At 44.3% G+C, this 21,943-nt stretch overlaps 1 protein-coding gene across 3 annotated transcripts in view; it reads right to left on the bottom strand.

Annotated features, from left to right (window-relative positions):
• The window catches only part of GYG1 (glycogenin 1), a 35,142-nt gene that overhangs the window by 2,634 nt on the left and 10,565 nt on the right, over positions 1–21,943 (bottom strand). For 2 of the 3 annotated variants that reach the window (XM_021706421.1, XM_008072974.2), the window contains exons 4-5: positions 16,698–16,824; positions 1,316–1,535 (exon numbers count right to left, since the gene is read on the bottom strand). In XM_021706421.1, coding sequence (XP_021562096.1) covers positions 1,316–1,535; positions 16,698–16,824 — 347 coding nt within the window. The remainder of the gene's footprint in view (positions 1–1,315; positions 1,536–16,697; positions 16,825–21,943) is intronic. The other variant, XM_021706422.1, reaches the window with a different exon arrangement.

Here is a 21,943-nt window from a genome sequence, read left to right on the forward strand (position 1 = left end):
TTTCACAAGGTCCATATCAAATTTTAATAAGGATAAAGTCTCTCAGACCTGAGTTTGAGTCCCATTCTATTACTTGACTAGTCTGTTGTTACACAACTAAGTTACATCAGTTTTTAAAATCCTCAGTTAATTTTTCTCTAAAAATGGGACAGAGTAAGAATACAAGTGTTAATGCCAGGCATATTGGCTCATGCCTATAATCCTTGCACTTTGGGAGGCCAAGGCAGGAGAATCGCTTGAGCCCAGGAGTTTGATAACAGCCTGGACAACATAGCGAGACCTCATCTATTTAAAAAAAAAAAAAAATGTAGCTGGGTGTGGTGGTGTGTGCCTGTACTACTAGCTACTTGGGAACTTGAAGGCAAGAGGATTGCTTGACCCCAGGAGCAAGCATTAAAGGCTGCAGTGAACTGCTTTGCTGCCTGGGCAACAGAGTGAGACTCATCTGTCTTCAAAAAAAAGCAAGTGTTATTTCTCTCTCTCTTCTACATTTTGGTAAAAATGCTAATAAATGAAATGGTGAAATCTATACCATGGAAAAGAGAAGACTCTTATAACATAATTTCTTATAGTCAGGTAATTACTGATTATCTGATTATAATTCATCCATTCAGTTCCATTCTTTGTATCTCAGTATGTAACATATAACAGTTTAATTCTCATCCTCTTCTAATTCTTTCATAAGAACAAACCTCAGAAGAGGATCTTTAAAGTCAGAAAAGATGCTAAAGAGGGTTACTAAAAATATAAACAAGTCATCTCCCTCCTACAAAGACACTGTTTTTCCAAGATCCTGTATAATCATAAGAGTAGAAATACAGGACATCAAAATAATCCTACAAAAGTATTTATTGTATGTTCACGTTCTTGTGATTTTCACTGAAAACACATTTTCTAAGATACATGCTCTAAAACATATCTTCTGGCACATACAAAATATAACTATCTAAATGTTTGCAGTTTCTAAAACATTTTTATTTTCATAGGCTACTACTTTAGGAATAATCTCAGAATCTGTTCATAGGACAAGGGGCTAAGAATTTTATAGCTGCAATATACGGGTGTATATACAAAACTCTAAAAACCTTTCTTATGTTCTCAGATCTAATAAAATTTGCCCCATAATTTCTTTCTTTCTTTCTTTCTTTTTTTTTTGCTGGTAATATTTCTCCCCATAAGATGGTTATTATTTTCTTTCTACAAAATCTTATATTTATTTGTTTAAAATGCCGCTAAATATTCCCCATCTCTATCAACATAACAAGTTTTTCAAAAGGCAGCATTCAGCTATCTGGAAGAAAAAAACCAAACCTACCACATTTAGGTATGAGCAGGCGTCTTTGACAAGGCCATATTGCTGAAGCAGAGGTAAAACACTGGTGGTGAAGATGTCCCACCACAGGTTGAGAAACTCTGGATGAGTCACGGTGGGGTCACGGGGCTCACTTTTGACACTTTTTGTTTTGGGATCATACGTATAATTCCATGGTTTGACTCGTCCCAGGAAATGCACAACTTTGGCACCTGCACCAAACCTGCCGAGTGAGCACAAGTTGAAATGGTTAGTGGATTATGGGCACTGACAAAAAGGTACCCCACATCTTTAAAATAAAATTACAAAAAAAAACCAGCACTTTTTTCTGTAGCCTTAATGGTGCACCTTCTGTCCTACAGTATGGGTTGAACAAGAAACTGAGCTCACTGTGAAACTGTGAGCTGGATACTTACTCAAGCGTGTGCTAAATACACACAAAAATGCAGAAGCAGCAGTGGTTCAAGGCAACACCGAAGCAGCAATCCATGGTGAAGAGGAAAAGTACAACTGTGGTGCTGCAACCCAGCCACTCAGCTCCTAGGCATGTACCCTCAAGAAGCTCTTGCACACTTGCCACAGTCAAAATGTTCACAGTAGCAACACTGTTTGAAATAGTCATAAACCGGAAACAATCCAGATGGCCATTCAAGGGGGGGATTCCCCAAAACTGGATTTTATTTTTTTAAATTGTGTATTTATTCTTACGTTTAAACTTCAGTCACCTTCAAAGTACTCTGCAATATACCTATTGAGATGCTTTTTCTACTGCTCAGAACAGTTTTTGAACCTGTCACTTTGAATGCCTTTTAGTGTTTCTGCCATTTTTTTGTTTCACCTCTTTCACATCAGCAAAATGTTTCCCTTAGAGGACTTTCTTCATGGGGAGTCATTCAAGTGAGAACAGGTGAATAGGGAGGGTGGGGCAGGGGGGTCATGCTGTTTTGGGGCGAAAACTGCTGAACATCAGCAGGGTGTAGGCGGTGCGCTTGTAAACCACCCATTATGAAATGGACAAATGCACTGAAAGAATCTCCAGAAAAAAAAATTCACTGAAGCTGAACGCAGCCTTTCACAACACCACTAGCTGGTACACCAATACCGATGGATTGCTAGAACACTTACCTTGTGGGGGGGAAGCCTGCACTACAAGAGGCCTGCCCTCCAAAGAAATAATTCTAGATTTTTGGAGGGGGGCCCCCCACCATATGTTAGTAGATTCGGTTTTTGCTCAGCAAGTGTCCACTTCTTCCAGCCTCCTCAAGGGAGGACACCTTCCCACCTGACATTGGACACAGTCATGTGGCTTGACTTGACCAAGGGAATGTGAGCAGAAGTGACAGTGTGCCTAACAGAAGCACTGCTTACTTGTTTCGGTTCACCCTCCCTGAGAAATTGCAACTTCTGCCAGCAAAAGAATGTGCCCTGGGTAGCCTGCTGCTTCCGGAAGAATGAGAAACTTGGAACAGATCTGGATCAAACCTGGGGCCTGGCTCCAAACCCAGCGGAGACTATCAGAGCTGGGTCAACACATAAGAAACTACTTGGTTATCATTATTTTTCCATTCTATTTTTTTTTTACAGGGAAAACTTCTGGTTTATTCATACAATGTAATACAATCTAAAATGAATGAACTACAGCTAAACACATCATGCAGCAAATAGATGAATTTTAAAAATATTTATGTTGAAAAAATAAACCAATGAAATAGAATTTCTTACATATGATTCCACTTACATAAAGGCAAGTAAAGGGGAAAAGGTGCTGTTTAAAGGTTAGAAAGCTGTAGTCACTATAACTTTCATGATCTGGTTTCCTCTTGGGAAGAGGGGAAGTTATGCTGGCCAAGGGACAAAAAGGGGCTTCTGAGATTCTGGTTGTGTTCCCTTTCTTAACTTGTGTAAAGGGGATTTTAAAACACTGCACATTTTTTGGTATGGTTCTTTTGTATATGCACTGTACTTTGCAATAAATCTTAAAAGGTAGGAGAGTTAAGTGTGGTCCTATTCCAACTGGGCAGAAATCTATGCATATAAAAACAAACAAACAAACTCAATAAAAGTGAATGTAACAAGTGCCAAAGGGACATCAGGAGGAGTGCAAGCGCAGGAGTTCAGAGGCAGGGAGGGCACTGCATGCCAGTCTCAGCAGGCAGAGCTGCTGGGCAGTGGGATATGACTTCGAGCTGGCCTAGAAGGTGAGATCTGGGCAGTTGATGCAATATAGGGAATTCCAGGCCAGGGGTGGCAAGTATCAGGGGAGCCCCTATGTGCTGACCAAGTATCCTCCAGTTAGAGCCAGCATGGAAGCTTCCAGTAGGGAAAGACAGGTAACATGAGACAGATCCTTGAGTACTGGGCTCAAGTGTGAGATTCCAGTAGATTTATCCTAGAGGCAACCAAGGTATTTGCGCATGATCTACAGATCAAAATAATACAAGCTCTGTTCATGCCATCTTTCCTATCTCCTAAGGTTTATTACTATTATTTTTTAATGTTAGGGACCTAATAAATAGCTATCATTATCTGAGGGTTAACTATGTTTGGGATCAAATTCTCTAAGAACACGAATGGGTATAATAATATTTCTACATAGTAGATTTTACTAACATGTTAATTGAGGCTCACTCACAGAGGCTAAGTGAGATGCCCAGGGTCACGCAGCTACTAAGTGGCAGAGATCGCATTTGGCACAGTTTTGCCTTTAACACCTGAGCTCTTGCCATCTGATGATGCCGCCACTCTAAAAAGATGCAAGAAAAATAGACTATTTGTAAAGTTCCTTCCTCTTAAGGGCAACTGATCATTCTACTTCTGAAAGTGAAAGTGAAAAGTATACGTGATTTCCCTGAGCTTGCTCTTTATTTTATACACACTGTATTTTACACACACACACACACACACACACACACACACACACATTATCTTTAAAAGAATAGAAATTATAAGTTGGGCTCGGTGACTCAGCCTGTAATCCTGTGCTTTGGGAGGCTGAGGTGAGTGGATTGCCTGAGCCCGCAGGTTCGAGACCTGCCTGGGCAACTTGGTGAGACCTCATCTCTACAATAAATAAAAAAATTAGCCAGGCGTGGTAGCACACGCCTGTAATTCCAGCTACTTGGAAGACTGAGGCGGAAGGATCGCCGGAGCCCAGCAGGTCGAGGCTGCGGTGGCCGGGAGCGGCCACTGCGCTCCAGTCTGGGCGACAGAGTGAGACTCCAACTCAAAAAAAAAGAGAAAGAATAGAAATTATAATGCCCATATCTGTGCACAGATACGGCTATCAATTAAATAAGCAACTGTTATATGTAAGGCACTATGCTTGATGTGTGGCCCCATGAGGCTTCTGTCCAAATAGGCAGATAGGTCATCTATGCAAAAATAAGTAACAATGGCCAGGCATGGTAGATCACACCTGTAATCCCAGCACTTTGGGAGGCCAAGGAAGGAGGACTGCTTGAGGCCAGGAGTTTGAGACCAGCCTGGGAAATAAAGTGAGACCCCCATCTCTACAAAAAACATAAAGATTAGCTGCATATGGTGGCATGCCCCTGTAGTCCCAACTACTTGGGAGGTGGAGGTGGAAGGATCGTCTGAGCCCAGGAGGTCAAGTCAGAGGTTAGGTGTGATCCTGCCACTGCACTCCAGCATGGGCATGCCGTGGGTGAGATCCCATCTAAAAAAAAAAAAAAAAGCAATAACACCACAAGGAAAGCAATGAGTTGAGCCTGTCAGGGCAGCGCTGATTCTAAGGGGCTATAGGAATTCCAACACGACGACGGCAGGAGGCATTCCAGAGGCTTTGTGCAGGAAGCAGGGGCTGGGCACCTCCTGGGAAAGATGGGTAAGACTCAGATAAGTGCCTTCAACAAATGTTCTGGTGATGATGGGGGAGTCCACACCAGGGATCTGACATTTGTGTGGGATTTCTTGTTTGGGTTCTTTTTTTTTTTTTTTTTTGAGTTGGAGTCTCAGGCGCTCAGACTGGAGTGCAGTGGCCACTCCCGGCCCCCGCAGCCTCAACCTGCTGGGCTTCGGTGATCCTTCCGCCTCAGCCTTCCGAGTAGCCGGAATTACAGGTGTACACTACCACGCCCAGCTGATTTTTTGATTTATTGTAGAGATGCGGTCTCGCCAAGTTGCCCAGGCAGGTCTCGAACCTGCGGGCTCAGGCAATCCACTCACCTCAGCCTCCCAAGGCGCGGGATTACAGGCTGAGCCACCGAGCCCAGCTTGTTTGGGTTCTAAAACCAAAACAAAGCACACAGGAATGAGCAGGTGTTCCTTCTGTCTCCCCAGACACTTGCCCCTCCTGACTCAACATCCCTGCCTGGAGCCGTAGCACTTGCTTCTTCTGAATTAAGTGATGGCGAAGCGTCAACCTACCACGTGCCTAGACCTACTGTATATGTCATACACAGTCACAGATGATAGTGATATTGGTTAAAGTAAATTAAAACATGAATATCGTCTAAACCCTTTTCCTTTCTAACCTGCTCTCCTGACAGTTCACAAACATTAAGCAGTAGTCGTCATAACAGCTCACATGTATTAAGCATTCACATGTGCCAGACTATGGTTATTTTTTTGCATGGTTTACTCAGTTACTCTCCAAAACAACAATGTGAAGAAACTGAGGCATGAAGGAGTTAAGTAACTTGTGGAAAATCCCATGGCTGGTAAGTGACAAGGCTGGGCTTCTACCCAGGCAGTCTGGCTCAGAGCCAAGGCTCTTCACTGAGACTGCTACTGTGAGATGCTCCCAGAATTATAAGGGCATTGTCTAAGAGTGACACTTGGGAATCCATGAATTAACTCATGATGATAGACAGTTAATTTGAAGGGGAAGGTATATTTCAAGTGTAGTTAAGGATCCAGCAGTAGGACGTAACTAGTAGGGCCAGGCGGGGTGGCTCATGGCTGTAATCCCAGCAGCTTGGGAGGATTGCTTGAACCTAGAAGTTCGAGATCAGCTTGGGCAACATAGTAAGACCTCATCTCTACAAACATCAGAAAAATTAGCTGGGCTTGGTGGCTCACACTGTAGTTCCAGCTACTTGGGAGGCTGAGGTGGAAGGATCACCTGAACCCACGAGGTCAAGGCTGTGATGAGCAGTCATTGTGCCACTGCCTGGGTGACAGAGTGAGACCCCGACTTAAAAAAGAAAAAGAAAAAAAAAAGAAAGTAATCAATAGGAAAGAAAATTACAAAGCAAGCAACTTAGCAAAAAGACAGAAGAAATCTGTTCACGAGGATGCAGTTTGCACAGAGATTAGGGGAAAAGGAAGAACAAGACGTGGGTGGTGCTTTCCTAGCATCAGCGGGGGACATACAGGTGGACTGTGCTGGACAGTGTCTAAGGGTCTCCCTGCTCTTCCCTGGGAACTGGGGTTTCAGAGCTCACATTGAGGAAGGGTATAATGGTACGATCCGCCTGAACACTGAGACTGCTCAGTCCTCTGTGGGACGTGGAAATGTACACACATCTCAGCCTCTGGCTCTGTCTGTGCCATGTGGCTCAGGTCCTCTCCACATCGGTTCAGGGGCCTCTGCAACCATCCTGGACACCAGGTTCATGCCGGTCAGATACCACCCCATGGCCTTCCTTGTGAAATAATCCATGCTTTGCATTTCACTATGGCTCAGGCCTTGGGCTCCACCCTCATGAATTCATGTTTCTAAGTGTTACTCCCTGTGGCCAGGAGACGGACCCTTCTTCCTCAAATCACCTTTTCTTTCTCTTCTCCTTTTTCTTTTTCTTTTCTTTTTTTTTTTTTAAGTCAGGGTCTTACTACTGTAGGCTGGAGTGGTGCAGCAGCATACTCTCAGCTCACTGTAGTCTCTACCTCCTGGGCTCAGGTGATCCTTCCACCTCAGCCTCCCTAGTAGCTGGGACTACAGGTGTGCCTAACTAATTTTAAAAAAATGTTTTGTAGTGAGGAGGCCTTGCTATGTTGCCTAGGCTGGTCTTGAACTCCTGGGCTCAAGCAATCCTCCTCCCTCGGACTCCCAAAATGCTGGAATCGATTATAGGTGTGAGTCACTGTGCCTGGCTCAAATTACCTTCTTTACCTATTCTACCCCAACAGGTGAGAAATTGTATCCACTGGACAGTCCTTTCACAGACAGGATAGTCTTGTTTTTAAGAAACCTCTTGATGAGGCTGGTCAAAGTAGAAACAGATCTGAAAGGGTCCTAAATGTGGGTGAGACTACTCTTTCTGTCCAAAAGGAAGGAATTCCTCAGGTGCCAGCAAGACAAAGAAGGGAAGGAAGGGACGAGAGAGGTGTGTAGGACTGTGGAAGGTGGCACAGCACAGGGATACATGACCCCCTAATGGTTATCAAAATGTCTGCAACAACAATGAAAACCACAAAATGTAGGATGTAAGTAGGTTTCCTTAAAAACTAATTAGAGCCAGGCTACTGAGGGGCAGATCAGAATCAGATTCAAGAGTGTGAAGGCAGAGAGAAGCATGAGAGAGAGGAGGAAAGGAAGACGTGGACATGAAGACGTGATACATCGTGGGTATAGGACGTGGTCAGCCCTGTTTCTGTCCAGCAAGGAATGAATAGAAAAAAACATTTTTTTTTTTTGAGACAGGGTCTCATTCTGTCACCCAGGCTGGAGTGCAGTAGCACAATCAGAGCTCACTGCAGCCTTGAATTCTGGGGCTCAAGTAATCTTCCTACCTTCTCAGTCTCCAAAGTAGCTAGGACTACAGGAGCACACCACAGATGGTTAATTTAAAAAAATATTCTTAAGAGATGAGAGAGCGCCTGTTGCCCAGGCTGTTCTCAAACTACTGGCCTGAAGTGATCCTCCTGTCTCGGCCTCCCAAGTAGCTGGAATTACAAGTGCGAGCCACTACACCCAGTTGGAAACCCTTTTAGATACTTCAGGCATTGAGGCTGCTTGAATCTAACCGCCATCCATCTAACACCTATAGAAATGGATACTGGTAAGGAGTGGTGGGAGGTTTTAGAGCAAGGGCTCTCATGAGAAGAGCAGGCTTGAATGAGTCACCGAACCTGGAAGGCCCGGGCCAGGCCAAAGGCCCCTCGAGGGCAGCGGAGTGGGAAGTAAGGCAGCTGCTCAGCGGGAAAGACTGGGCTCAGATAGGAAGGTGGGAGGGAAGTGAAGACAGACTTCGCAGTTCTGCGGGAGGTGGTCATCGCAGATCTGTTCCTGGAAACCATCAAGGGCAGCCCTTGGCTCGATAGAAGGCGGACTGTCAGGACCCAACACCGGCCACCTTACGTGAATGTGTAGGTGCCAGCTACAGAACGATGTTCTCACTGTACAGCAAAACTGTTTATTTACAAACCCAGGCGTCTGCAGGGCTTGTTCTATGAGCTTTCAGGATGAGACATATGTACACGGCACAGATGAGCAATAGGGCTCAAACACTCATCTGTTTTTGTATCCAGAGTTTCAGTTAATCTTGATATACATTTCAAATAAGTATTTTTATGTCTCAGTCATGTTCCCTGAGGAATATCTTTTAAAAAATCATTTTCCATTATCGTGATCAATTTACTCTTCAGTCATGTATGAAAATCCAAAATAGTCACATCAAAATGAAATAAGAGCAAAGGTCATGAGGAAAAAGGGAAATTACTTCTTGCTTAAAAGCCTGAACGCAAATTTGGAGGTACACCTTACAAAAGGGTAATCCAGAGTATTTTTCTAGTGTTTTTTCTCTCCCAAAGACAACAATCACATATCAGTCAGAAATTTATAGTGCACAGCTAAAAGCAAAACAGTTAGCCAACAGATAAAAAGGAGAAATGTTGATATCAGAAGACAATGTTGAACTGACCTCGACCTAGGACAAGGATAACCAGAAGGTTTACCGACTCACTCCCTGATTTATCCACCAAATTACCAGCCAGGAATTAAAAAAAAAAAAAAGTTGGGTACACAACGCGATTGTCTCTAAATTACTGAGAGCCATTCATTCTGACCCAGTAATGGGGATTTGTCTCAGCTTGCATACATCTCTTAAAATAAGTATTCTAATTTTAACTTGATAGAATCTCAAAAGAGTCGTCCAGATCACAAGACACAGTTTGAACCCAAGCCAGCAATAATACTGCTTATGTTAGCCGTTAAAATTATCCCTGTGACCTGCTGTTACCAAAAGATCAGATAGAATTTTCATGACTAGTTTAGTGGTGAAGAAATGTAGCCAGTAATGTGTGGGTGAGACTCCAGAACCGTTTAGAACGGAAAAGATACTCGTCCATGTACACACAGGAGCCGTTTTAGTTCTAAGCTCTTTAAGTGCAATGTTGAATTAGATACGAGAAAGGCAGCACTGCTTGTGTGACACTTCTTTGGGACACTGGGCAGTTGTGCCAAGCATCCTCTTGCCCACTTCAGTGACTCATGTTCTCTATGACATTGCTGCTCACTCACACACCTTCTCAGACTCTCTCACACACCTGGTGCAGCCACACACAAGCCCTTCCCCCACAGCCAATCAGCCACCTCTCCTCTGTCACCCACTCACACCTAAGTCAAACGTCACAAACCTAAGTACCCACGGGGTGGGGCTAGCATGCAGAGGAGAAGTGGACCTGCCAAGGTAGGGTATTGTGGGCCACCAGACAGCACATGTCCCATCACAAGACAGCTGCTACTACCCAGTGGTAAACAACTGTAGCCACCAGGGACCCACCCAATTTGTTGTTGCTGGGCAAGCTAATCCCACCAGCAGTGCCCTGGAAATCAGAACAATGTCGGCATCAAACCCAAGATGTGATAACCTAGACTAGGACCTAGTCAACTACACTCTCTACTAGGTTTGGCTGCTTTACAAACCAGGTCAGGGCAAGACTCACCGGGGTACTGGGAGACTCTCCTAGGGGAAGCGTTTTTAGACTCTCCCAGCTGACTGCTCCTTCAGTCCTTCAGCCAAAACACACACACACACCCACCAGTATCTTTGCCCAACTTCTCCGCCTTCTCTCATGGAACTGAGGGAAGTGTCCTAGCTCTTACCTGGAGCCATCCTCTCCACTCATATGCCTAACCACGGACGGCACTCCAGTGGCTCCCCTCGGCTTTCTGCATTGTTGATGTCACCCCCCCCCGCTACATCATTCCCGCCAACATAAAAACATGTTGTGACATCTCCTGTCTTCACAAAACAGTCACCACCACCCTCTCTTGCCTGCGTCCCTATCCAGCTGCCACACCTTAAAGCAGAGGCCTCAGAAGAGCTATCCACACGCACCGCCTAGGTTCCCCTCCTCCACTCCATGGACCTGTTTCAGAAATCAGGCTTTTGCCCCCACCACACCACCAGATGTTCTCCTGCCGAAGCGACTGGGGAGCTCCACATTCCACAGGCAGTGTCAATTCTGCTGTCCTCAGATCTGACCTGTCATAGCATCTGCCGCATATGGATTACTCCTTTCTCCTGAGACATTTTCCACAACACCAGCCTGCCCTGGGCTTCCCTTGCCTTGCTGCCCTCGGTTTCTTGTCCCTATTCCTCCTGTTTTCCTGCCCCGGGGCTCACTCTTCAGGACTCTTATCTGCCCATGATCACTCCCCTGGGTACCTTTTCTTGCCTCATGACTATAAATATCATTGATCTGCTGACAGCTCGTCTCTCCCAGGCCTCTCTTCTGAACTCCTGACTTTTGTATCTACTTACCTATTCCATACTTGCCCTAGGATGTGAACATGCACCTTTAGGCATCCAAAACCTAATACATCCCACACATCTCTGATCAGTCCATAACCTCCCCCACAAAAAAACCCTGCTTCACTCACGGCCCTTCCCACTTCAGGAAGTGTAATCACCATTCTAGTTTCTGAGGCCACAAACTGGTAACAGTCATATTTGACATATCCCACTCAATAGCTGATTTTTCAAGAGAAGTTGGAAACCTGGGTTTTGTGGGAAATTCTCTAATTTTCAAACATTGATAACTGAATTAAAAAAAAAAAAAGAAACAAAAATTCTGTATAACAGAACCAAAACACACCTGTGTGACAAATATAGTCTGCCGCCGACAGGTCTGAGACCCCCAAGAAAGGAATGTCCTCCACACAAGGCCCATGCTCCTTCTCCTACTGAGATGACAATTCCCAACCAGACTTCTGCCAGGTCTCGCTCCTTGTGCCCTTTTTGCTGTTGTCAGAGCAGCCTCTCAAGGCTGAGTTGGGCCTGCTTTGGAAGTGTCTCGCTTGGTGACGAAAACTCAGCAGGGCATCAGAACAAGGCAGCAGTGAGACCAAGGGCAGATCATCTGACAGAGTTAGCCCCTTAGAGCTGAGGTCAGAATGACCAAAAGGCCATGCTGAGAAGGGGGGTGGGGGGCACCTGGGGTCCAACAGGCATCACTACTGCACAGAAAGACGTTTGCGCGAGCACTGCTTGGTTCTCTCTCTACACACAAGCTGCCACGGACTGTGCCATGTACAGGAAAGTCTGTGCTCCTGGGTGGTAGTTGGTGGACTGAACTTTGACTTCCTTGTTCAACCCCGGGGCCTTGAGTGAGCCAAACGTGTGGCCCACATATGTGCTCTGGTGCTCCAGGCTTGGCAACAGGACGAGCAGGCCAACAAGGAGGGAAAAAAGAGACTCAACCCCTTTTTGTGTCAGTCTCAGGGCTTTTGGAGAAGATTTAGGAGTGGGAAAAGACATGAAAATAAAAGGCTATGGCTTCAACGACAATAGTCATGGGGGAAGCGTTGGTGCAAGGGGGTCTTGGGGATCAAGAGAAAACCATTCAGTCAGAAATACAAAAGAACAATAGCATTTGTTCAATTTCTTTGGGAAAAATATTGATTTAAATAGGGGTGATAAAGTCTTACTGAATGAGTCCGACTCTTAAAGAAGAAAGGGATATATTATCTTCAGAAAAGTTTAAAGCATTAAAATAAATGGAAAATATTTAACAAAAATTCTTTACTAGGCCAGGTCTCAAGTCATATCTAAACTCGAGTAAAAGGGTAAAATAAAATATTTATATGGAAATTATTCGGTAAGTGAGGCTTTGTATTCAATCAATTTGACCAATTAATGTGTGTGGTGATTTAAAGCAATACCAGAGGATTCTGTATCTCTGCTTTAGGCCTATTTTCTATAGCATGAAATAGCACATAAAGAGCTTTTTAGTTGATGGACATAAGGCAAAGGAAAAATGGAACTAAATAGCTGATTTCAAAAGACTAATGAGATTCTTTTCCAGTATCATGCACAAATCAAATTATATGCTACATGGATGAAATAAAAAATCCAGCTGGAGAAAACTTAAGAAATCAAAAACAGGCTGGGATCGGTGGCTCAGCCTGTAATCCCATCACTTTGGGAAGCCGAGGCAAGTGGATTGCCTGAGTCCATGGGTTCAAGACCAGCCTGGGCAACTTGGTGAGACCTCGTCTCTACAATAAAAATAAAAAATTAGCCAGGCATGGTAGCTCACGCCTGTAGTTATGGCTACTTGAAAGGCTGAGGTGGAAGGATCGCCGGAGCCCAGCAGGTTGATGCTGGGGGAGCCATGAGTGTCCCACTGCACTCTAGCCTGGGCAATGAAGTGAGATTCCAACTCAAAAAAAGAAATTAGAAACGAATATTCACCAGAAGCTTAAAAGTCTTCTATGTCTTAAACATTATGTTAGATACTTTCAAAAATATTACTTCATTTAAAAAATGTACTTATGGCTTGTTATGCAAGGCAAATATTACAAATGAACTTAAAGATCCTAAACCAAGCATTTTAGTTTTCAAGTTACACTATGTCAAAAGAGGTTCTTCCCTTACAAAAATATTACTTACAAATTTTGTTTTTCAGAAGTTATGTTTGAGTAGTTATTCAAAGTGGTAAAATTATTAAGTTTGCTTCCTTTATGTCTTGTTCTATCCAAATGGTATAGAGAGAAAAGCATTAGTATGCTACTTCACGGCTAAAACAGGATTAAGTTTCATTCAAGCTTTGCATGGTGACTCACACCTATAATCCAGCACTTTGGGAGGTAAAGGTAGGAAGATCACTTGAGGCCAGGAGTTTGAGGCTAGCCTGGGCAACAAAGTGAGACTTCATCTCTACAAATAAAATAAAATAAAATAAAATAAAATAAAATAAAATAAAATAAAATAAAATAAAATAAAAGATTTGGGCATGGTGGCACATGCCCTTAGTCTCAGCTACTTGGGAGGCTGTGGCAGGAGGATCATCTGAGCCCCCAGGTGTTGGAGGTTGTAGTGAGCCACGGTCATGCCACTCCACAGCAACCTGGGTGGCAGAGACAGACTGTGTCTAAAAAAAAAAAAAAAAAAAAAAGTTTGTTCCATATCAGGCCATCCTTTAGCTGAAACATCATAATAGCAAAGACCACACAATTCTAGCTATCCAAGGCTCTAAGATTCTGGGGTGTCTAAATACTGCTTTAGTGACCTCATAGCACATGACTGGAGTTGGTGGGACAAATCCTCGACTTCTTCCATGAAGCCCAAGTGGCTCCAAACCACTCCATGGTCCCCCATTCTACCTGCCAGCACACTATGGACCTACTCAGTCCTGAAGACCACCAAGGTTATTCTGAACCCAACAATGGGGTTTCAAAATCACAGGGCTCTTTGAGGAGTAGCCACAGTGGCCCAAATGCTCTCATGATAGGCTACTTTAGTTTTAAAAAGACTTGTACCACAACTTTACATAAAGCTTAAACAAGAGAGAAATGTAACTAACTACCTGGGTCTTTTCAGCACTCCCCAAATATAAGGGAATGTAAGAAAAAAAAGTCTCTAGAGACAAATTCCTGCAAGGAAAACAGAAACATTTTCTGGCAGAGGGAAGGGAAAATGAGTTCTCTGATCTGGTGTCAACATTCTCAAACAGGCAGCAACACAGTGAGACAAGGCAGGGCATTGAGCAATCTCATCGCAGAAATGTAGAGTTGACTCCCAGGGGTGAGCCATGCAGGAGCAGGAACCACAGTGCCTTCCGTCGGTCCATGGGCTGGCAGAAGGCTGGCCAACGAGTTGGCCCCACTTTCCCAGTGCGTTACATACTCTATGGTTTCAATAAACCAAGGAGATTCCAAAATTAGCATTCATTCGTTGAGCCAGAAAGAAGAACCTCTTAGCCATTTTGGTAATTTAGATCTCAAATTGATTTGTTTTCCTGGTGGTGGTGGTGGTTGGGGGGTGGGGTTTAAAGGGATTCATTTAGAGGATATCCAAACAACTGGGTTCGCGAGTGAGTTTTAAGGTTCTAGCAAACAAATCCATCTTACCCATTAAAACAACTCGGCTCCGTCTGCTTCTTGTTCTTCTGTGTTAAAATAGAAATGCTGTAAGCAGAGTCTGCAAACCAGGCTATCCCTGAAGCGGGTATGCTCCATGGTGAGGAGTAAGGTGAAAATCAGATGAAGTCAAAATGAACCACATGCTCCCCACACAGAACTCGGGGAGGGAACACATGGCTCCTTTGCACTCTCACCTTTTTGCTTGCCAAACTTTAATTGCCAAATTTAGTCAATTAAATTATAAGCAAATGTCCTATTATTGATAAGTTCAGCTCTACAGTTCAAGCCACCCTGGTCTGGAGGAACACTGTTCAAATTGGCAGAGTTAGTTATAAGGCAATACGGATTAAAACAAGTCAGGTTCACATTTCCATGCCAGGCAGGTTTGTATTTTACAAGGCTAAGGACCAAGGGGTGAAAATAATGCTCTCCCTATTCCTCCCTTAAGGGGAATGCTGTTCTGTTTGCTTTACTCAGAATATAGCTGGTAAGTGTAAGAGTATGCCTGCTTCCCGGTAGAAAGACACAGGCCAACAAAGCAGCAAGGGAGAAAAGAACACAAGATGCTTATGGTCATTATCTGGGGGATGCTGACAGAGTCTGCCCAGAAAAGAACAGAAAAGGAAACATTCTTGCCACAGCAAGCCAGACACGCTCATGACAGTGGCGCAAGACTCCTGAAGAGGATTCTGGATAAGGAAACCTGAGGAGAGAAAGGCCCTTTGTTTTCCACTCCCTCAGGAATGCCCACACGGGACAAGACTGGAGAGACAGACCGACTACAAAGAGGGCTTCACGGCTCACAGTTGTCTCAGGACCAACCTGACAGCTAGCTCCACCCCCCTTCCAGAAATCTGAATCATATCCTCAGTTCAACACACATGAGTCACAGGCTAGAGAGCAGGATCCAGGACTGGAGTGAGATAAACACTGCCACAGGCTCCATGCACTGTCAGGGGCATCAGAACCACGCCAGGGACAGTGTTCAGCAAACAAACACAACAAATGGCCACCGAGTACACGACGTACATTCACGCCTTACCCTCTTGACAGCCTGTGAGGGAGGGACTACTTTCCTCTTTTCACACACGGGGAAACTGAGGAACAGAGTTTTAAGTCATGCAGCAGAAACATGACAATGTGAGGACCCACACCCTGCCCTTCTGGCTTCAGAGATTACTCCGAACACTATACAGACTCTCCAATAAAAATGACTCATCACCTGACACGTTATGAGCGCTAGGTAGGCCAGCCCTCTTCTAAACTCCATAATCACTCCCTTAGTGAGAGAGGTTCCATAACTAGCCCAGGTCACCATCAGTAAGTGACTGCTCTAGGGTGTCCCACAGAGCCCCTCCTCTTAGGCATACTGCTGCCTGCTTCCTCCCACGGAACTATGGGAGGAGTTTTTTTTTTTTTTTTTTTGAGTTGGAGTCTCACTCTGTTGCTCAGACTGGAGTGCAGTGGCATGCTCATGGCCACCGCAGCTTCGACCTACTAGGCTTAGGGAATCCTACCACCTCAGCCTTCCAAGTAGCTGGAACTACAGGCACGCACCACTATGTCCAGCTAATATTTTGACTTATCATAGAGATGAGGTCTCATCAAGTTGCTTAGGCTACTCTTGAGCCTGTGAACTCAGACAATCCTCTCACCTCAGCCTCCCAAATTGCTGGGATTATAGGCGTGAGCCACTGCGCCTGGCTTGGGGGGAGATTTTAATGCCCTCTTTTGCAGGTGAAGGAGACTGAAGTTCAGCAGCCAGCATGAGGCAGAAGTTTGTTCACAAACTCAACTCCTTCAAGGTGTGAGTCTGAGGAGCTTCCAGTCTGTGCTCTTGGCCTTGACTGTGGATGATGTACCGGGGGCCAACACACTCCAGAACTGATGCGTACCTGTTCTGTAGACAGCCAAGTGCCCTCTGGGTTACTTTAACCTAAAGCAATCGACAACACCGAGGCCTCTTCCCATCACAGCCTCATGTCTTACAAGAAAGAGTCTTTCCTCAAAGTCCCTACCTACTATTTCCCCCAGAATGACAAAGAGGCACCTCATAAATGTTAAGCCCCATTCCCCTGCCTCATCCCCAACAACAGTTAAACCACTTGCACTTACGCTTTAAATGCTGGGAGGTAGGAGTATATAGAAATGCTGCTTAGGTTATAAATAAATGGCAGGTGTTTTCTGATATCTGTTGTCGCCCAGCTGCTAAAAAACGTGTTCAGTAAGCCCTGGTCCCCGCCTGGAAGGAAAAAATACATAAATCACAGTTAACAGACCTCTAGAACAGTTTAAGTACACATAGGTCACCTAAGTAGACCTTTAAAAAATAGGTTCTAATTACATTTCAAAATAATAAATTCCTTGCCACACCAATTAACAATATTTTAGGGGATGCTCATTTCCCTGACTTAATTCATTAATTCAACAAATATTTACTGAGCAGCTACTATGTACCAGACACTTTACCAGCCACTGCAGAGTCAACAGTGAATGGCAGACACAGTCACCGTCTTCACTAGAGTCTGGGTGGGGGGTGGGAGACTCCAACACCAGCAAATCCAGAGTCAACACAGTCATAGCAGACGGGGATGACAGTGAAGCAACATATGGGGCACTGCAAGCACACACAGAGTGGTTGAGCCTTGTGTGATGGGTCAAGGAAGGCTTGCGTGAGAAGTAGTGCTGAACCAAGATCTGAAGGGTGCTAGGAATACTTGACAAGCACAGGTAGGGGAGGAAGGGTGGATAGCACTCTAGGCAGAACAGACACAGCACACACCACAGACCGGGGCAGGGACATGAGGCTGAGGCAAGAAGGCTGGAAGGTGGTCCGAGTGAGGGGCCTGCTGCGTGGGCGCAAGTTGCATGGTGCCAGCTGAGTCTCAGAGAGGTCGGCATGGACCAGACCACACTAGGATCAGATTTTAGATGTTTCCCCAAGAGTGACAGGACAAAGAAGCAAGAAGCAAAAGAGAACAAACTGGGACAATTGTTTTCTGGGGTCCCCAACTGTTGGCTAATCAACGGAGGGCCTACAAGGCCCCATCACCCCTATGGTGCCCTCTCCTGCCGCTGACCATATCTTCAGGCAGGGCCTGGTATACTCATCCCATGGCCAAGGTCAGCCACAATTCTATAGAAAGTGCTTGCTCAGCCCCAAGGAATTCCCAGACTTTGTCTTCCTTGGAAAATGATGACTGTGGCCATTGACTCAACAGAAAGAATAGAAATCTCAACTGCTGAGTGTCTGACCCAAATCACAAACACTTAAGTAATCAAACAGGTCACCAAGTCACCTCAAAACACATGGTTCCAGCTGGGCACAGTGGCTCATGTCTGTAATCCCAGCAGTTTGGGAGGCTGAGGCAGGAGGCTTGCTTGAGCCCAGGAGTTTATGACCAGACTAGGCAACACAGTGAGACCTTGTCTCTACAAAGAATAAAAAAAAAATTAGGCAGGGGTGGTGGCACACACCTGTAGTCCCAGCTACCTGGGAGGCTGAGGCATGGGGTATCACTTGAGCCTAGGAGTTTGAGGCTGTGGTGAACCATGATTATGCCACTGCACTCCAGCCAGGGCCCTGACCAAAAAACAAACAAACATCACATTCTTCCATGTATTCTATGTGCTTTCTACTTTAGACTTATGAGATTTCAGAAAACAAATTGAGAAGTAGCAGAGCAGGAGCTCAGGACATGTGTGCATGTGTTTGTGCACAGTAAGTCCTCTGATTTGAACAAGTTCTGCTCTGAGAGCACATGAAGTTCAAAGTTAGCCTGGGTACCCAACCGACACAATCAGCTATGCAGTGCCGGCTACATCACCACTCCTTTTATGTTTGCTCTGGACACTCTGGGCTTGAAATAAAGATACTGTACTACTGTACTCTATACAGTAAAGTACACAAAGACACCATCACTTGTAGAGGATGCATGCATGTGACAATGTATGCCAGACACATAAACTTAAATGATTGGACATGCAAACGCATGTTTGCATCTTTGAAAGTTTGCAACTTGAAGGTTTGTATGTAGGGGACTTACTGTATACATGCGCAAGCATGCATGGGATGCGACAGGCATGAAGAATCCTGCTCTAAGTGTGAGGCTGGCATACTGCACAGCCACGTCCCTCCTCAGTCTGCTCTGCCCCAAAATCCAGTTTGTCTTTTCCGACATAACAGCAAGTCCAACTGACTGTCACTACTTTTAGTTTTTCTTGGTCTTGAAGGGGACTTCAAAAATCTGTGGATTAGTTTAATTTTCAAAGTCAAGTAGTAAGATCAGGGCTTTAGGTTTAAATCTCTGTGCAGGTGAGGCATGATGGCTCACGCCTATAATCCCAGCACTTTGGGAGGCCGAGGTGAGAGGACTGCCTGAGCCCACGGGTTTGAAACCAGTCTGGGCAACTCAGTGGGACCTCATCGCCACAATAAATTAAAAAAGTAGTTGGGTATGGTGGCACGTGCCTGTAGCTCTGGCTACTTGGAAGGCTGAGGTGGAAGGATCTACTGAACCCAGCAGGTTGAGGCTGCGGTGACTGTAAGCATGTCACTGCCCTCCAACCAGAGCGACAAAGTGAGACTCCAACTCAAAAAAAAAAAAAAAAAAAGCTCTGTGCATTGCACCCTTTCCAAATCCCTTCAACCAACTCTGAGAGTCAAAAGAATTCACTGAGTGAATGTCCATGGAGCAAGCTCTCTGTAAAGAGTGGCCACGAGAGGTCCTTGTGCCTCAAGGAATCAGCACTAACAGAAGATACATTTTCCCTTGTATGTGCTAAAAGACAATACAGATGGCAAGAGGATATGCTTTACTGTTACAAAAATGCAATGCACTGGATGTTTATGTCCCCAAGATTCATATATTGAAATCCTAACCCCCAAGGTTATGGTATCTGGAATGGGACCTTTTGAAGGGGGTTAGGTCATGAGGGCAGATCGCTGATGAATGGGATTAGTGTCTCATAAAAGAGGCCTAAGAGAGGTCCCTCACCTCTTCTGCCACATGTAGTTATAAGAAAAAGACAGTTATCTGTGAACTAAGAAACAGTCACTCTCCAGACACCAAATCTACTGGCATCCTGATCTCAGAACTTCCAGCCTCTAGAACTCTGAGAAGTAAATTTCTGTTGTTTATAAACCATTCAGTCTATGGTATTTTATTATAGCAGCCTGAACAGACTAAGATAATAGATGAACAGACATGAGAATAAAAGATTTTAGCTAAAAGGCAAATTAACATATTCTGAGGCACAAAATATTAAAGCCAAAACATCATGCCATTCACCAGAGGCTTATTTTGGATTCTACAAAAATGCCCCAAATGTGTGGGACTAAACACTGGTGACTGGGGTACAGAAGTCTTACTAATTTCCTTCTAAACATAATCATCAAAATATTTCCATGGAAACAGAAAAAAAAAAAAGACGAGAATATGTTCACAGCAGCTTTAGTCATAATAGTGCAAAGCTGGAAACAGCCCAAATGTCATTCAACAGGTGCATGTGGTACATCCACATAATGGCATATCACTTGGCAATAAAAAGGAACAAACTACTGACATGCACAGCAACCTGGATGAATCTCGAGGTAATGATGTTTAGTAAGGAACTCCAATCCCACAAAATTAAATACTGTGTGATTTCACTTATATAACATCTATCGAATGATAAAATGATAGAGATAGAAACAAATTGATGGGTGCCAGGGGCTCAGGAGGTGGAGAGGAGAAGGGCAGCTGTGGCTGTAAAAGGGTGTCATGAGGGTCCTTGTGATGGAAAGTTTCCACATCTTGACTAAGGTGGTATAGTCACACCAATCTGCATGTGATAAAATTGCATGAAAAACAAAAACGCATAGACAGACACAAATGAATACATGTAAAACTGATGAAAGTACATAAGTTTAGTAGATTGTATCACTGTCAGTTTCCTAGATGCGGTGGTATATTTTAGTTATGTAAGATGTTACCACTGCAGAAAACCAGGTGAAGGGTTTGTGGGATCTCACTGTATTATTTTCTTTTTTTTGAGTTGGCGTCTCACTCTGTTGCCTAGGCTCGAGTACAGTATGGCACAATCACAACTCACCACAGCCTCGACCTCCTAGGCTCAGGTGATCCTCCTGCCTCAGCCTCCCAAGTAGCTGGGACCACAGACACATGCCACCATACCTGGGAATTTTTTAAACGTCTCGCAAAGACATTCTCACTATGCTGCCTCGGCTGGTCTCAAACTCCAGTGCTTGAGCAATCCTACCACCTCGGCCTCCCAAAGTGCTCCCACTATACCCAGTCTCCCTCTATTATTTATTACAATTGTATATTGATCTCCAATTCTCTCAAAATAAAAAGTTAGAAAAAAGTCTGAGGATTAATGTGGCTAAAATGCAAAATTCAACAGGAAATGTCAGTCATTAGATTCTAAATTCCACAAGAAAGGGGATTATGACTCTTTTTGCTTACATTACAATGCCAGCATGCAGCAGAATGCCTTATACAAAGGCAAATTATTTGTGGAATGAATGTAAGAACCTCAAAGATATTCTATAACTGCAGAAAAGTTTAAACAACTTACATATTCTACCATACGGGCATGGTTAGCAACTTGTGATAGCAGCCCCTCAGGGGATTATTCAGCCATTAAAACTAACATCTATAAAGACCATTAGTCCACTGTGTAACATAAAGATATACAGTTACATATACCATACTTATTATCAAGAACATAAACATTAATCAATGTTTACATTTCAAGAAAATAAATAAAACAACAGTAATTGTGTCAGGGGATTGGTGCAATAGATGCATCATTTCCCCCTCCTCCCACTTTTCCCTAATATTGTATTGCTTTTGTAATTTTAAAATATTAGTAATACAACTGGGGTCAAGAATGAGAATTGTGCTCAAACCTTTTCTAACGACTCTTTACTTGTTTATTTTGATTACGAGGTATGATACAATATATGTGGTTATAAAGCATATCATATGACTCTAAGCATCTAACTATATTGTTTTAAAAACCTAAACATTCTAAGACCTCCTTCAACTTAGCCAATTCCACTTCAAATGACCAATGGCTGCACGTGATGCAGGGAAGAAATCTATTTCCGTGGAGGCCTGAACAGCCCTGGTGAGGCAGAACTTCCAAGTCCGTCCTGCGTGAGCCTGGGAAATAGGAGTCAGAGCTGCTGATCCCGCAGAGCCCCTGGCTGGCTGCCTTTGGCCACAAAACGTCGCTGCTGTTTGCCCTCAGGTACCCTACAAACATCATCAGCCCATCGGCTGTGTGCCACAGGGAGGTGGGGAGGCACCGGGAGACAGGAAGCAAGCAAGGAGGAGAAAGGGCAATGAAGAATT

Source organism: Carlito syrichta, unplaced genomic scaffold (assembly GCF_000164805.1).
Source record: "Carlito syrichta isolate Samal-C Ts95f unplaced genomic scaffold, Tarsius_syrichta-2.0.1 Scaffold315561, whole genome shotgun sequence".
Taxonomy (NCBI): Eukaryota; Metazoa; Chordata; class Mammalia; order Primates; family Tarsiidae; genus Carlito; species Carlito syrichta.